At 44.3% G+C, this 17,857-nt stretch overlaps 1 protein-coding gene across 4 annotated transcripts in view; it reads left to right on the forward strand.

The window, feature by feature from the left end:
• Positions 1-17,396, forward strand: part of KLHDC3 (kelch domain containing 3) — a 46,299-nt gene extending 28,903 nt beyond the window's left edge. For all 4 annotated transcript variants that reach the window (XM_028724896.2, XM_028724894.2, XM_028724895.2 and 1 more), the window contains 3 exons: positions 15,139-15,212; positions 15,453-15,531; positions 16,386-17,396. In XM_028724896.2, the coding sequence (XP_028580729.1) occupies positions 15,139-15,212; positions 15,453-15,531; positions 16,386-16,452 (220 nt within the window). In that variant the 3' untranslated portion in view covers positions 16,453-17,396. The remainder of the gene's footprint in view (positions 1-15,138; positions 15,213-15,452; positions 15,532-16,385) is intronic.
• Positions 17,397-17,857: the final 461 nt, after the last annotated feature.

Below are 17,857 nucleotides of genomic sequence, written 5' to 3' on the forward strand. Positions count from 1 at the left end.
GCTGTGTTCATTTCTCTACAGGAAAATTACATTTTTCTCAGAAACAAAATACTACTGCTTGGAAGGCAAAGGTGTGGGGCAGTGCTTTGCAGATGAGGAAACAAATGTACATTTGGGGCACCATAAACAATGCAGAAAGGCATGTAAAACCAGGAAGCAACTTGGGACTTGTCTGTGACAGTGACAGCTAAATGAGTGATAGAATTACCTCTGTCTTCAAAGCTGAATTTAGCTAAAGGGTCTACTAACTAGGAAAGATGCTGGGTTGAGTTGTCAAACATTGGCAGTGACCTCAGCAAGATACAAGTTGGCTAGAAGTGATCTAGATACTTACCAGCTGCTATGAGCCAGGAAGTACGCGAGTGTGGCAGAACCTTTGGCATCTGAGCTTTTTCTTGATGGTAACCATATGTTAAGTATACAAATCTATAAATATAGACAAAGTAACTGTTTATTAGAAATTAATTTATTTTCTCACCTGTTTTACTTGGAAAGTTTCAAAGCACAACCTACTAAGCTCTTTCCACTGTGACTCCTTCTATACTAATAAACTTGCAATGTTTAAAGACAGGCAGGATGAGATTAGGGTGCTCCTGAAACTAAAATGAGTGTTCTCAAGAAACCCCTAAACAGCTTTAACCACCAACAGACATAACTTCAGGACAAAATACTGTCTTGCCTACTGGTCTGTCTTAAAGAAAAAGAAGAGCAGAGCAAGAGGCTCAGACGAGTGTTTGATGAATGGTTTGGGAGTATCTGAAGGTGCAATACTTCTACCACTACTGAAGTGTTAATATGATCAGATTTTTGCATGAGAAGACTCTGCCAGCCTCCCATGTAAGAGGCTGTAAATATAATTTAAACTTCCTTTGCAGTGAGTGTCAATAATAACATAACCTATTTTTTTCATAAGCATCTCATTAATGTTGTTATGACAGGGCTCAGTAGCCTGACTGGATTCGTAAGGGTAAAAGCTTCAGAGGCCAGGAATATCCACTTTGTTAGGCATCGCCAGGTTGAAGACGTACATCAAAATTGAGAATATCAGAAACTTGAGACCAACAATGACAAACCAATTTTCCATATCATTGCCTTGGGCTGGCGGTTTCCTTCCCGTATAGCAAACTATACTTTCCGTCTTGAAGGCAGGATATCTCAGATGATGGAGTGAGCTATTGATCTGATCCAGTAAGACTTATCTGATATGTTATTTAGACAGCCCCATTAACTCATGAGATTGGGAAGAACCAGAAGGTCATAAAGTCAAACACCTCCCCCTGAAGCACAATCTCCCAGCTATTGCACCATATCTACCGTATTTTTCGCTCTATAACACGCACCTGACCATAACACGCACATCGTTTTTAGAGGAGGAAAACAAGGGAAAAAATATTCTGAATGAAACAGTGGACGTATCATTTTTGTGCTTCATGCTGTGGCCACAGACATGTGATCTGATGGTGAATTTGGGGTGACCCAATGCAAAAATCCTGAGAATCCCTGTGGATCCATGCTTTGTAACCACGTTTTTGCACCATTGCAGCCCCAGGCAACAGTGGGTGCGTGATTTTTTTGGGGGGGCAGGCTGTAGCCATGGACATGCTATGTGCTCTGATGGTGAATTTTGGCTGACCCAATGCAAAGATCCTGAGGATCCATGTGGACCCATACTTTTTAACCACGTTTTTGCACCATTGCAGCCCCAGGCAACAGTGGGTGCATGATTTTTTTGGGGGGGGACAGGCTGTAGCCATGGACATGCTATGTGCTCTGATGGTGAATTTTGGCTGACCCAATGCAAAGATCCTGAGGATCCATGTGGACCCATGCTTTGTAACCACGTTTTTGCACCATTGCAGCCCCAGGCAACAGTGGGTGCATGATTTTTTTGGGGGGGGACAGGCTGTAGCCATGGACATGCTATGTGCTCTGATGGTGAATTTTGGCTGACCCAATGCAAAGATCCTGAGGATCCATGTGGATCCATGCTTTGTAACCACGTTTTTGCACCATTGCAGCCCCAGGCAACAGTGGGTGCATGATTTTTTTTTGGGGGGGGGGACAGGCTGTAGCCATGGACATGCTATGTGCTCTGATGGTGAATTTTGGCTGACCCAATGCAAAGATCCTGAGGATCCATGTGGATCCATGCTTTGTAACCACGTTTTTGCACCATTGCAGCCCCAGGCAACAATGGGTGTGTGATTTTGGGGGGGCAGGCTGTAGCCATGGACATGCTATGTGCTCTGATGGTGAATTTTGGCTGACCCAATGCAAAGATCCTGAGGATCCATGTGGATCCATGCTTTGTAACCACGTTTTTGCACCATTGCAGCCCCAGGCAACAATGGGTGTGTGATTTTGGGGGGGCAGGCTGTAGCCATGGACATGCTGTGTGCTCTGATGGTGAATTTGGGGTGACCCAATGCAAAGATCCTGAGGATCCATGTGGATCCATGCTTTGTAACCACATTTTAAGTGGGGAGGGAAGGAAAAACACAGAAGGCTAAGAATGCAGGAGAGGGCTATAACGTGAGGAAAGGAAGGCAAAAGTTTCCCCCCACCCACCCACACAAGCCAGCCAGCCTGCGCTCTCTCTCTCTCCCTCTCCCTCCCACCAGCATGACAGAAGAAAGCATTTTAACTGCATTAAGAACTATTTAGCAGCGAAACCTAAGCTTTGCCATCCCTTAAGAGGTACAGACACTGTAATCTTCCAGATCGCATGAATTTACAGGCAAAACACTGTTTAAGGATTTCATCCTTTTAAATGGAAGAAAGCATATTTGAATGCTGTGTGTCTCCAAAAACAAAAAGCAGGAAGTCAAATCAGAATTTTAAGCCGAACCTGTAATCTCTCTTCCCTTCACAAACATTGTTCCCTCCGGAGCAGGGAGAGGATAGAACGAGGGACGCTCTGCTCTCCCCTCTACTTGCCTGGAGGGGAGGGGCTTTCCCTGCTCTTTGTTCCGTTTGAGCAAACACAGTAACGAAACAGAGCAGGGTGGGCAGTAAGACCCTGAGGCAGAATGCAGGAAAGCCACCACTTCCTCTCTCACGGAGCTCCCTTCTCCCTGAAGCGCGGTTTGATTTTTGCCTCATTTTTCGGCTCCAGGGACCACACATTCGCTGCATAACACGCACAGACATTTCCCCTTCCTTTTTAGGAGAAAAAATCTGCGTGTTATAGAGCGAAAAATACGGTATCTTTCTCGCTCGCTCTCCCTCTGTCACACAGAGATGCACACTTACGATCAAAGTGTCATCTGTGTCACAAACCATCCAGTCAAGTTGTGTCAGTCTCTGATAACATCCATAAATTGTCTTGCCCTGCAGCAGAGGTGGATAACTTGTGGAATGTCAGATGTTGTTGGGACTCCCAGCTCCCACCTGCCGGAGCCAGCATGGCCAGTAGTGAGACATAATGGGAGTTGTAGTTCAGCAGCATTTCGAGGGCCATATGTTAGCCATGCCTGACACAGTCAGTCACTCACTGAGAGTGAACTCTAGTGTAGCACAATATTAATCAGATGTCTGGAGTAGCCCCTCCATGTGGGGCTGCCTTTAATGATTTGGAAACTTCATCTAGTACGGAACGCAGCCAGCTGGATGTTGAGGCTAGGCAATCGGATCCTGTGCTGATGCAGTGGTTGCCAATGCCGTTTCAAGCCCAATTTAAAGTCTGAGGGCTGCATCCCCTCATAGGCAACATTTGGTGGGCGTATGCCAGTAGTGGGCATGGCCAAAGGCAAAATTGGATGTGGCAATGAATGTGACACTTAGCTTTGCACAGTAGGCTGCACTCCAGCCCCACAAAAGTTAATTTCTGCACCCACATACACCTCTCCCCATCCAGGCAAGCAAGTGACCTTTTCAGAACTGAAGCACACATTCCAGCAAGGCACAAAGTACTTGAGGAGGAAGCTGAGCAGGGCTGGGGAGGAGGCATGGCCCGAGAAAGTCCCAAGGATCAGACACAGAGGCCTGGTGGGGCTGTATTTCACCTCGTGAGTTTCAGATTCCTCGGTCTAGTTCCTCGTAAGTGGTTGAATGAAGTTACTTGCAGGACTACCTTCACATATCTCAGCCTGCACACTGATCATCATCCGAAGCCCTGCACACCTATTTCCATTATGGATACTAGAACACAGGGCCACACAGTGAAGCTGAATGTTGGAAAACTCAGGACAGACAAAGTACTTCTTCACACAGCACATAACAACTATGGAATTTGCTTCCAGTAGATAGTGATCAACACCAGCTTAGATGGCTTTAAAAAAGAATTAGTCAGAGTCATGGAAAATAGGGCTATCAGTGCGACTAACCGTGATAATTAAGTTCTACCTGCATGGATGGAAGGAGCATGCTTTTGTACATTGGTTGCTGGCAAACAGAAGTGGGGCGTGTGCTGCTGCACTCAGGTCCTGCTTGCAGGCTTCCCATAGGTATCTCGTTGACCACTGTGAGTACAAGATGCCTAAACAGGCCTTTGGCTTGATCCAGTATTCTGAGTTTGGTAGACTCAGGGAAGCTTGGTTTTAAGTTGCTTTGGGTTGCCCTGGGCAAAATAAAGCGTCTAACAAATGAAGGAAGGAAAGAGAACGGTTTTTTGGCAGTGGCCTCACTTGTGGAATGCTTGCCAGTGGGGCTGCATTATGCCCCCCCTTCGTACCTTGACTATTTCTTGGATTCTAAAATTTGTTAAAAGTTATCGTTATTTATTTACCAGGGAGGGTATGTTTTTAGTGTTATTGCTGGTCCTTGTTTTTAGGGAAGCTTTTAATGTTTGATGTATTACATTATTTTAATATTTTTGGAAGCCGCCCAAAGTGGCTGGAGAAGCCCAGCCAGATGGGCGGGGTATAAATAATAAAATTATTATTATTATTGTCTGTTCCTAGCTTTGTGTATTACAGTTTTATTATTCTTGAATCTTACTGCTAATTATATTGTATATTGATTGTTGCAACCTACCTTGGGAGGGTTTCTAACCCTACAAGACTGCCTGTAAATATGTTTAATAATGATAATTAATTAGGTCATTTGATCTAAAAACGTTTTACTTGTCTTCACATGCTTCTTCCTTACACCCAGCCTGTGAGCTAGGGGAACTAAGGATAGTACAGAAGTCACTTTTGATATCGGAAAGATGTGGGGAACTTCCAGCATTTCTTTTACACTACTGAACAAAATAATGATAGCGCTACTTTTTATTATTATAAATTTGGGTCTGCAGAAAAGAGAAGGATATGTGTACCCTGCATGTACATATTTTATATTAAGTATAATAGGTAAAGGTAAAGGTACCCCTGCCCGTACGGGCCAGTCTTGACAGACTCTAGGGTTGTGCGCCCATCTCACTCAAGAGGCCGGGGGCCAGCGCTGTCCGGAGACATTTCCGGGTCACGTGGCCAGCGTGACATCGCTGCTCTGGCGAGCCAGCGCAGCACACGGAACGCCGTTTACCTTCCCGCTAGTAAGCGGTCCCTATTTATCTACTTGCACCCGGGGGTGCTTTCGAACTGCTAGGTTGGCAGGCGCTGGGACCGAGCAACGGGAGCGCACCCCGCCGCGGGGATTCGAACCACCGACCTTTCGATCGGCAAGTCCTAGGTGCTGAGGCTTTAACCCACAGCGCCACCCGCGTCCCCTATTAAGTATAATACCTTTAAATAAAGAGAATGGTCCAATATTTTTAAACAATGAGTGTTATTGTCTATCATAATAGTATGTACCATTTCAAAACATTAGAAAAGTCACTTTTTCTCAAAATTATGTTGCTAGATTTGTATCATTTTAAGTGAAAGGGTAACATGTTATTATGAGCATATTAAAGCAATGAAATAACAGTTCCAATAGCTTCTTCAGTGTGGTTTTCCCACCTTCATTCTTCACTGTTGGAGTGTCACAATAAAAGTGCATTTGAAGTGCCTATTTTGTGTCCAGATTTGGGGGGACGGGGGATGGACAACTTTTATTGCACGTTACAGTTTCCCACATCTTTTGCTGGTTTGATAAGACACTGTTTATAGTGTCGGGAGAGGATAAGAAGGCCAGAGAGGGGGGTTGGGGTGGAGAGGGAGCTTGGTTCACTTCCTCTGAGTAGCTATCAGGTATGCTCTGGAGCTGGCTGGCTTGATAAGACGTTTTTCCAGGAAGTTGTTGTAAATGAAGAGGTTCCTGCATCTTGTATTGTCCTGAAGGTGACAGGTCACCAGGAAGTGGGGGTGGGGGGAGAGAAGAGATAAAATTTCAGAACAGGGCAAGGATTAGAGAGAACATAAGTGGAAAAATAACAGCCAGCAAATCTCTGGATCCATTGGAAAAATGGAACAGGAGGCATCAAATAGGGAGAGCTAAATCTTATCTGTCTGTTATTCAGACCCACAGGAGCCCTTGCCTCCCTGCTTTTTGCATAGCCTGTATTTCACATTTAGTTTGCAGTCTTCTGCTGAAGATAGACATAAGCTTTTAAAAGAGGTGAGAGTGATAAGTTTGCCACACTGTACCCACACATTTCTTCTGTTCTGCTGTTCTTTCTGGTCAGAAGTGTTTTGCATAAGCAGTACAAAAGCCACTTACTGGAGATAATAGTGGGATAAATGTACACAGTTGGAAATTGTTCTGCTCTCATCTCATCTTCAGTTCTGTGGTGAGAAATTACTTTTCCATTTTCAGATGTTTCTGTGGTGTTTTCTGTTGGTATAGCATATAGTGAGGAAATCTCAACAGTTTATCTGCAGACCACAAATCAGTGTCCTCAGATCTGCTGCAGGCTCTGTTAAATAAATATCTATCCCATTTCCTGAGGGGTAGTTATTTTAGTCTGTTCAGCAAAAACAACAGAGAGTCTTGTGGCATCTTAAAGACTAGCAAATTTATTAGGGCACAAGCTTTTGTGGACCAGAGTCCACTTTGTCTGGTGCATGGAATTCTGTCTTGTGTAGCCATACACATGGGTGGAAAGAGAGAGAGAGAAAAATATGTTGGCAGTAAGATAAGAGGGAAATGGAAAGGCAGGAAACACAGATTGTAAAGCTTAAGTGTAAAAATAATTACAGTGACCAAACACAAACATGTTAGCAGATGTGTACTTTGATTCAGACATATATACAAACTTCATAGCTGGATGTTGAATGTTTAGCTAATCAACTCTTAAAATAGATCCTATCCTGGAGGAGCTGGCCCTCTGCAGCTCCTCTTGCCCAAAGAAGAAGAGAGTCCACAGCTTCACACTAACAAAATAGAATAGGGTGAGGGTAATTTTGATAAAATTAACCAAACATGAGCTAACAACATAAGCAAAAAAAATTTGTTTGTTTTTTAAAAATACGCGGGTCTAGTCTACTGAGCCTCTTGGGCTTGCCAGTCAGAAAGTCGGCGGTTCAAATCCCTGCAATGGAGTGAGCTCCCGTTGCTCCGTCCCAGCTTCCCCCAACCTAGCAGTTTGAAAGCATGCCAGTGCAAGTAGATAAATAGGTACCGCATCATACTTATTTACTTCCTAAACGGTGAGATTACTATGTGTGATGTCTTGTGACTGAAGTTCCCCATTTCATTTGTTCTGTACCATATGTAATACTAATCAGCGCTTGGTAGGACTTCAGCAAAAAGCACTTGTATTGCAAATGTACAGCATAGTGTTGATGGATGGAGGTTGCTAGAAGAACTGTAATACTGCTTATTTGATCCTTCCCGAAGGAATTCTGAATGTGATTGGATGCTCTTAAGCTCTCCGTTTCCAAATTTCTAGAGGCCTAGGAGTGTTGCATGTACTTTTTGCGTGTAGGATATTCAGTGGTGGCTGACAATTTGATTTGAATTCAAATTAATTCGTTGGCCTTGCATTTACTGTCTAGAGAGTTCCGTTAAGAGATGTTATTGCCGGTTCTTGCTGATACTCCTCCTACCTAAGTTCAGCTGAGTAAAGTGTATAGGAAGTTGTTAAGGGAGCACAAACCGATGCTCAGATCATCCAGTGTGAAACTGTCAAGCTGACCCACCAGCTTGACTGGCCCCAGTGCCTGGCTGATAACAGAGTAGTAGGTGCCCCAGGTTATCCCTTCATGGGAGCCATTCACCCCCATGTCTGGCCTTATTCTTCTATAATCATTTTGGCCTTGAACTCTGACGTCTTTTAGCCCTTAAGACTTGTCTGTAATGCAGTAGACACTGCTTTTTTCTCCCTCACAAAGATAAGGAGTGCATTAGGGTTTCCTGACGTGGATGTGAACTAAGGTTAGATTATCCTGGCTGGGAAACTGCAAAGCTGTGGTGCTTGAAAGAGCTTTATCGTGAGCTCAGATAGACAGCGCTGCTCTACAACAGGTGCTGTCCCTGCTAAGGTTGAAGCTATTGGAAGAATATCTTTGCCCTTATGTGCGCTTTTGTCAGGGCAAAAATTAATAGTGCCAACTGTTCTTCCATTTTCTGGCAGAAAAGTGAGAATATCCCATTAACACATGTCTCTAATCTGAGACCTAAAATTGTTAGCTTGTGAATGAAATTGTAGCTTACGGTAATTAGATTTGATTTTGAAGTATAACATGTTGTTATGCATCTGTCTTAACCCTCCTGTGGTAATGGAATGGCTGTGTGGACCCTAGGTGGTGTTTGAAACATTTGTGCAAAGCTGAACCAACTTCATACTGCATCCTCAAGAATTATGCCGTCCTGTGGTGTTTCATCTCTCTCCAGTGTCTTTTCATATATATATATATATTTTGCATGCTACCAGGAGCCTATTCGTATTGAAGTGAATTGGGGGGGGGGGGTCTAGTAAGACCTTAAAGATTTCCATTGAGTTCACCCATCCTTGTTTGTTAATAACATTGTTGGGAAGGTACAATTTGAAGAAAAGAAGTGGTGTTCTGGAAGAGGCTGCTTAATCCTTCTACTTACCACTTGTTTTCAACTGCAGCACCATACCACCCAGCCTGTTTTATCCCTGCCTAGCATCTCAGGTTCCAAAGCAGTCCCAGATGTCTTGTGGCAAGCCTGCTGAAGAAAATCTCAAAAAGGTTCTGAATGAGTATTTTTATCTCTGTCATCATATTGCAGTTCCAAATCCAGAATAAGGTATTTGAACTCCCAGGTTATTCAGTCTTGTTATACTGCCGCACAAAGACCTCCTTTGGGGTTAGCCAGCGTAAGGATGATGAAGGGCACTAGAAGAGGGCCCCATGTCCTCCTCATGCAGTTAAACAACAGGCATGGAGCAACTCACAGGAGGATTATTGTAGAAATACAATAAGGTCCAGACACTTCATAAAGCAATACAGGACCAGGACAATGTGGAGCATCTTTACTGGTCCCAGACACTTCATTTCCCCCACCTGGATTTGTACCTGAAAGACTAGGACCAAGTGTGGGTACATGGAGGGCAAGTTATAGGGAAGCACAGTTTGAGACATTGTGCAACATCATTACTGGTGACAGAGCATGTCTGTTACGGCATCAGCATTATCTTCTCATTTCCTGGCTTTGTGTATCTTAAGCCAACGTGAGACCCTTACTCTGGCATTCAACTGGTAGTTTTCTTGATCATATTTCTGTGACTTTGATTTGCGTTCCATAGATAGATAGATAGATAGATAGATACACACACACACACACACACACACACACACACACACCACAACACACACTGCTCCTTCATTGTACTCTTCCATGATTTAGCTAATAGTTTTTTGATGGACAGGTAACAGGACCTTGTTCTTTTAAGAATGATTCCTGTGGGTCCCAAAGAACATAAAACATGAATCCTCTGTCCTAGCTTTATTGAATTTACTTGAATATATCTATTAAGCACTATATAAATAGGAACTAAAATATCTGCTGGTTGCTGAAGAAGCCAAGGTAGTAATGGATTGGACACCAGAGTGTTGTTTTATATTTAAAAGCTGTCAGGAAGAAAGGGAACTAAAGAGTAAAAATGAATAGCATGCTGTTTATCTTGTTAAAACCCACCAGTGACATATTCAAGGCTCTGTACTAGACCCAGTGTTGAATGGAATGATTCTATAGAAACAATAGGTCAAGGATAACCATATTTTCTGTTCTTATTCACTACTGGTGGAAAATAACCAGCGTTGCTCAGGAATTCTAAGGAACCAATTTATAAATTGATAATAGAATATATTAGGGACGCGGGTGGCGCTGTGGGTAAAAGCCTCAGCGCCTAGGGCTTGCCGATCGAAAGGTCGGCGGTTCGAATCCCCGCGGCGGGGTGCGCTCCCGTTGTTCGGTCCCAGCACCTGCCAACCTAGCAGTTCGAAAGCACTCCCGGGTGCAAGTAGATAAATAGGGACCGCTTACTAGCGTGAAGGTAAACGGCGTTTCTGTGTGCAGCTCTGGCTCGCCAGAGCAGCGATGTCACGCTGGCCACGTGACCCGGAAGTGTCTCCGGACAGCGCTGGCCCCTGGCCTCTTGAGTGAGATGGGCGCACAACCCTAGAGTCTGTCAAGACTGGCCCATACGGGCAGGGGTACCTTTACCTTTACCTAATAGAATATAATGTGGTAGTTTCTAGGGCTGTGCACAGGTCCCTGATCTCCAGCCCCCCCCCCCCCAATACCAACCAAACTGGCCAGAGGGTTCAGTCCTGTTGAGTACTGTTTCACTAGTGTGTTCCTCATGGGGAACAAGTTGGTGGCGCAGACCCCTTCAGCCAACAGGATTTCACCCTTGACATGGTTGCACCTGCACTGCTGCTGCACATGCTCAGCTGCTTGCCCACTCCTTTGTGTCATTGCCCCTCAGTGTAGTTCATGCCCTAGCCATTCTTCCTGCCACTGACAACAACGCCCCCTCCTACCACTCAATGGCTGGCACTTATCCAGCTGCTATCACTGCTGCTTCCACCAGCACTTGTCTGAGCTGGACTCTCCTCATTCACCACCACCCCCTACAAACTGATTCCTGCATCAACCAACTCCTATCTTCATGGGTGCAATAACCAATGGTGAACTACCAACTGACCCCTGGTCTTGGCCCAACACATTGTTGGTTGCTGGTTCTTCTCTCCTCTTCTCTCTCCCCCCCCCCCATTCATCCTGGGGTTAGGTCTCCTCTTCTATCCTTGGGTTCTCAGCCTCACACCTGCCCCTGATGTTTGCTTCCTCAACACGTTCCCTTTGAGTAGCATGCTGGCAAAAGTTCCCCCTGCAGCAGTTTGGAACAGGTTGATTCAGCATCTTAATTCAAAATGGTATTTGACAGTTTCCAAACATAGACCAAAACATGCTCCTCAGTCTCGGAAACTTTCATGCCAAATTGGGTGACAGTATCTTCAGAAGTGTCCAAATCAGTGCAGTGTGGAATGGTTTGGTCCGCCATCTTGGTTCAAAGTGGTGTCTGATGGTATCTATCCAAATGTAGACAAAAACTGGTTCCTCCATCTTAGAAACTGTTTGGCAATGATATCTTCAGAGGTGCCCAAATCCATAGAAAACGGACGGACAGATTAACCACTTTCCAAAATATATAGTAGACATAGAGGTACAAAGGCTAGAAGTATATTTTACTGCACGATGTTGATTGTACTAATGTTGTTTTTAATCATTCTGAGCACAAAGGAGATGTAGGCTAAAAATATTTTAAATACATAAAATAAAAAGGAATTGGAAGTAAGTGCTCTATGAGTTGGAGCACATGCATGCTCGGGCATATCCATTTCTAAAAATCCAAAGAGAGATGTGTGAAGACACTTGCTTCCTCTCACCCACATATACACAAGTTGAAAATATTTATTTTCTTTGTGAATGAAAATGCAGAATGCTGCTTCTTTTCACCACAACTTGATTTGAATTTGATAAAATTGTTTCAGGAGACCAACCACTGCTAGTTGGCCATCCTGGCTGTAGATACTAAGACGACGGGCATCTGCAACCCATAACTAAAAGGATATATTGGCACTAACATGATGAATGAAAAATTCAAATGTAGATGAAATTTAATGCAGTTGCATAGTCAGTAAAATGTAGTACCAAGGAACTTTAGAATTACTCACATCCTTTACAGGACTCTAATCTAGCAATCACTTGAGAAGGCTGTTACGTATCTGGGGAAAGCTGAGTTTATGCCGCTGTTCTCAGGGTGCTGTCATTTTGCCAAAGCAAACCCTTCAAGACCAAGTGTGAAAAACCATGGCAGAAGGTCAGATATTCTGATGATTAAGAATGGTTTCATATTTTGGTTCCATACCTAAAGTGATTTTTTTTTTTAGTTGACAGGCTGAGGGGAAGCAGAGAAGCCAAGTGATTAAGCACGTAGAAAACTCTATAAAGAGATAGGGATTTGTGTTATTTCACTGGGGCCAGGCAGAAAAAGTATTTTAATCAATAAATGCCAGGCCATTAGATTGGAAGCAGAGATTCAAGAGAAGATTGTGAATAGATGGCAGGAACACTCAGAGCTACAAGTGGGGCCTTCAACAAAATGTTGCTGTGAGTAATTCTTCTGTGCAGGATTCTAGCCAGCTGTGCCAGCTTACAGGATATTCCATTCTCTTTCCCACCACCACCACTGATTTTTTTTTAATATATATATATTTTTTTCCACCCGACAGTCAGTGTCCTGTGGTCACTGAAAATTCTTATTAGCTGATTCGGGGGAGGAGCTCCCGCTTAGAGGTTTTTCTTCCTCTCAAATGTAGTAGTAGTAATTTTATTATTTATACCCCACATATCTGGCTTGGTTTCCCCAGCCACCTTGGCTTCCAATGCACGTTAAAAAACTTCTAAAACAAGGCTGCCTTCTAAAAGTTGTATAGTTATTTATCTCCTTAACATCTGATGGGAGGGTATTCCGCAGGAATAACAACATTTAGGTATTCCTGCACTTGCTGATATCCCCCCCCCCCCCCGTTAGTTTGTGAACGGTGCCAGATTAGCTACATAAGAATTTGCTTTTGGAGAATGAGTCGGCCATTAGTGCATAAAATGGTAGCTGTATGAGGCAGAAAGATGAAACCTCTTATTTATCTCCAAATATTGGTGATTTGAGTGAGGTCTTCACAAAGCAGTCATTTACACAGTTATGTAATATCGATGATGTACCTATAGGCAGATGAAGCATAGTTATAATCCACTCTGACTGTTTCCGTCCTCTGATTTTATGGCTCTTCCATTCCACCAATTTATTCACCTACCTACCTACCTACCTTATTTATTTATTTATTTATTTAATAACATTTATACACTGTTTGATTGTAAAAAAACAACAACCTCAAAGTGGTTTACAAAAGATTTCCTTGCAAAAGGTTTACGTGGAGACTAGATTATGTTCAGTCTTCATTGAGAATTTAGATTTAGTTTACATGTTGGATATACAACAGTGAGCATTCATCCTGATTTGCTTGTGGGGTGTTTACGCATCTCCCCATTAATCACTCATTCTTTCCACACTTTTCAATGCACTTCCTTGTCACTGTCGAAATTATCTCTATTTAAAAATGGATTTTCTGTGCTAAGACAGCAGAGTGCTTTAATCCGCTTTAATTGTCCAAACCTAACTTTCCAAGGATGCACTTGAATCCCTTCCACAAAATACTGACAGGCTGGAGCCTCCCTTAGTGTAAGGCAGCAAAGGGAGAGACTGACTTATGTTTGTTTATTTTTTGCAAGGAATCTGCTTCTCTCCCAGTCGCTTGCCTGTTATTCTGTTTAAGAGTCTGCCAACCCCTGTATCTGTTATTCGAGTTGATTTGGTGGGTTAAAAAACCCACACCTCCAGCAAGAAAGAATCCTTTCAACTTTAGAGAAGAACTCAGACGTCACTGGTGTTGTGGAGTGATCAAATACACAACCTAAATCTGATTCCTCCCCCACTGCTCCCAAGCTGGCTGCCTGCTAGGGGTCTCTGTGACCTTCTGCGATAATGAAATTTCCAGATGGTGCAGGAACATCCTGCCCTGGCTGTTGCGAGGGCAGAGCAAGGAGCCTTGTTTGTTTGCTAGGGAAGAAGAGAGGCTGGAGCAAATGAAGCAACTGGGCAGAAGCTTGTACAAACAGGTCAAGCCCATGCCCCAAAGTATCCCCTTTCTAACATGCTCAGGTTTCTCCTTTCTTAAACCACGGCTGACAGATCTGCTACATTTCCATCCTCATCTGGGGTATTTCTTTGTGTCCACATAGAGGTTTAGCGCGCAGTATGCAGAGATTTGCTGCCACGATTATTCCTGGTACTAAGCAAAGTGATTAAGGCAAACCTGTTGCCTTGATGATGGGATTCTGAACGGCAGTGCTGAGAGGAGAACCGAGGGAGTCTAGTGTGTCTTTGAATGGAGTTCATATAAGATGGGAGGGAATTGCAAAGCTAATGTAGAGTTGGGGTTCCCAATCTATGGTCTGCAGACAATGAGCAGTTCGTGAGCTTCATTAAGGTAGCCTGCAATGTGTCTGTAAAAATACTATTAAAAATCATACAGCATCTGGCACAGTGCATTACAATGGCTACAAAAGGCAGAGAAGTCATTAAGAGGTCCTCCAAGACTCTCAGCAATTTGTGCAAGGGACATTTAAGGAACCACTGATGCAGAGTAACACAGAGTGGGGAGTTTGTATCTATTGGGCAGAGGCATGGGGGGGGAGGGAGAGAGAGAGAGGAAACTACTGCAAGGAAGTTGTAGGGATAGAATCCAGTGTTGTTTTTCATTTTTGTAAGCTGCCAGGGTACGTAGAAGTGCAAGGTATACGTGTTTCAAATAAATTTCATAGACTGAAATAAATACATATCACAGTCTCATTGCTAATGCAGGAATAGCAAAGTGGGGAAGGGAAGACTTTGTTGCAAAGAGACTATTTCCATCCTGACACATCTACGATAAAATCCTTTTGAATTGCAGAGGATAGGGCAGAGGTAAAGGAAATAATCTTGAAGGTTAAAGGAATAGATGGCAGCATTAGACATAAGGCAGTAAAGGGAGTAGGAACTGAAAACAAACAGCGTTGGCTTGGCCAGCAGTAAACACAGAGGTTATTAAAGAGAGCCTTTGCTATCAGCAGCTGCACTTTGTTAGGTAACACTGAATTCAGGGAGGCCCTGTGGAATAGTTCAGAACTCTGGAAGAATCTGAAACACAGCCTTAATTTGAAGTGAATTGCAGTGATTGATGGGGTTCTCTTTGTTTTCCACAGCCCATCCCCAGAGGAAGGCATGGGAGATGAATTTGACCTGATGGATCACTCGGACCTGTACATCTTAGACTTCAGTATGTGAACATTTCCTCCTTATGTTGCCTTTAGTAACCGCTTCCCCTAGGTTGAATCTCCTGGTGTGTTTTCTTTACATTAAAAAGCCTGGTCAAAGTAGCTGTAATAGCTGTACTGTCTCCTTGTCCCATTGAGGGAGCTGCCTAGTGCAGTTAATTTGGCTTACTTTTTATGTTTCTCATGGGCTGCTTCCAAGAAGGGCAGTTTTATCATCATACTGTATGCTTCTTTTTCTTCAGGTCCCAGCTTAAAAACACTCTGTAAACTGGCAGTGATACAGTATAACCTTGACCAGTCCTGTCTCCCTCATGACATCAGGTAAGTTACCTATCCCCATGCAGGGATGTTCAATATATCTAAACCACTTGTTCTATACTATACAAGAGATAGCATTTTACCAGGGCAGACTATTTCCCCCTCTACCCAATATTGTCCGACTGGTACCATTAGAAGTATTTCCCATCACCTGCTACATGATCTTTTTAATTGGAGATGCCAGGGTTCAAACCTAGGACTTTCGGCACATAAAGCACACACTGTGCCATTGATTTCTCTTCCCCCAATCTTCCCATTTCATGTTTGTCGTTGTTGATGGCATCTGTCTGTCTTGAAAGACAATGGAGTGCGCCTCCAGGGGTGAAGTCAAACTGCTGCATTAGCAGCACCAAAGTGACCTCCCTGGGGCGCAAGCCTGGGCAGTGTGTATGGGAGATCCTAGGCTGCCCAGACAACAAGACCCCCTCTTGGCCTTACTGGTGTGGTCCAAAGGAAAGCAGAGCAATACATTTGGCACCAGCTTGGCTGCAGGAGTTGCCGGAAGGAGGCGTACACGGCACCATCCAACCACCATGTTTAGTAGCTGAAACATCTTGATTGTTGTTGTTTAGTCGTGTCTGATTCTTCGTGACCCCCTGGACCAGAGCACTTTAGGCACTCCTGTCTTCCACTGCCTCCCGCAGTTTGGTCAAACTCATGCTGGTAGCTTCAAGAACACTGTCCAACCATCTCATCCTCTGTCGTCCCCTTCTCCTTGTGCCCTCCATCTTTCCCAACATCAGGGTCTTTTCCAGGGAGTCTTCTCTTCTCATGAGGTGGCCAAAGTATTGGAGCCTCAGCTTCAGGATCTGTGTTTTATTGTACCTGTGTTTAATTCTAGCCCATTGTCTCTGCAGGTGGGAGCTTGCAGCAATGACGACAAACAGCAACATCAGCCGACCCATCTTCTCCTCTCATGGATAATCCAGTCTCCTGTTCCCCCTCCCAGCTGCCCTCGGCCCCCCGCCTTGCAGACATCATCTACCGTCTCCTTCACTGTGCATGAATGTTTAGCCTATTCAGGAAAGGGGCACTGCTTCACCTCCACATAAGAGATTTCTTTGTAGCCCAGCGCTAGGAGGGCTCTACTTGCCCATCCTGCTGCCACACCTCTCCAGCTGCAACTTTGCGAGACCTCGCCTTAAAGGCAGCATGCATGCAGAATTGGACAGTGCGCTCTACAGAGAAGCAGTGCGGGTGCGCTCCTGCTCCTGCTGCTGGACACTACAGCTTACATTTCTCTATGGCGGTAGTACAACTTGAATAATAGGAACAAAAGAAACTCAATCTCAGGACTAAGTGGTGTAAGGCCAGCATGTGCTTCGCATAAGTCTAGGATCAAAGGCAAACCAAGCAAGGACTTACCAAGACCCAACTTCTCTACATCCCTAGCCATTTTGAGTGCCTGGCCCTCACCATTAACCCAAGGGCTGAACCAGGTGCCCTGTCTTAAGCCATTTTCTCTGCTCTGCTGTGAGCGCAGAAAAGCATGCCTGGTCTTACATATTTTGAAATTGGACTGGGTTTGCCCTTCTCCATTGGGCATCCAGGGGAACTCCACACACACACACACACACACATATATATATATATATATATATGAGATAATCAAGCACTCGCTGCCTTTACAGTAGTGTGGACTTCTGTGAGGTCAGACTCTTTGCTTGGAAGAGGAGGGGGAAATGATGACAACTCTGCCCGCCTAGGCAAGGAGTGGCCATCCAACATCTCATAGGACTGAGTAGAACAGAGACTTTTCTGTGCCTGTTGCAGGAGGGGTCAATGCAAGATCTGAAACGCTGCTGCCCAGTTTCATGTGTACAAGCAGCACCTCTGAATTTATAAAGACGGGGGGCGGGGAAGCTAAACTTTGGTAGCCTTGTGTGTCAGTGCTTTTTGTATGGCTGGAGGGTGAGTGATGGACCCATGCAAAGAACTGGGGGCACAGGGCCCGGAGATCGCAAACTGAGCCTGAAATCAGAGAACTGGTCTCACTTTGTGGCTAATGGCATGCACTGGGAAGCCATCTGTTCAAATCTTCCTTTGACCAGGACCTGCTGGATGACCTTAAGCAAACTTCTCAGCTTCAGCCCCCACCTGAAATTCAGGAGTATTACTTGCCTGCCTTACGGAGATGTCGTAAGGATAAGTGAAGTGTTTCATATATTCTAAAGTGCTATATAAATGCTCCATATTATTTAAGATAAAATTGGGCTTCGTCGTCACCCTTATTAAACGAGGCTTTCAGCCAGCCAAGACCACCCTGGTGCCTCAAAGCTGCCTGTCTCAAATGTTCCATTGACCTGTTTAACCCAGTATCAAAATTACA

Source organism: Podarcis muralis, chromosome 3 (genome assembly GCF_964188315.1).
Source record: "Podarcis muralis chromosome 3, rPodMur119.hap1.1, whole genome shotgun sequence".
NCBI lineage: Eukaryota > Metazoa > Chordata > Lepidosauria > Squamata > Lacertidae > Podarcis > Podarcis muralis.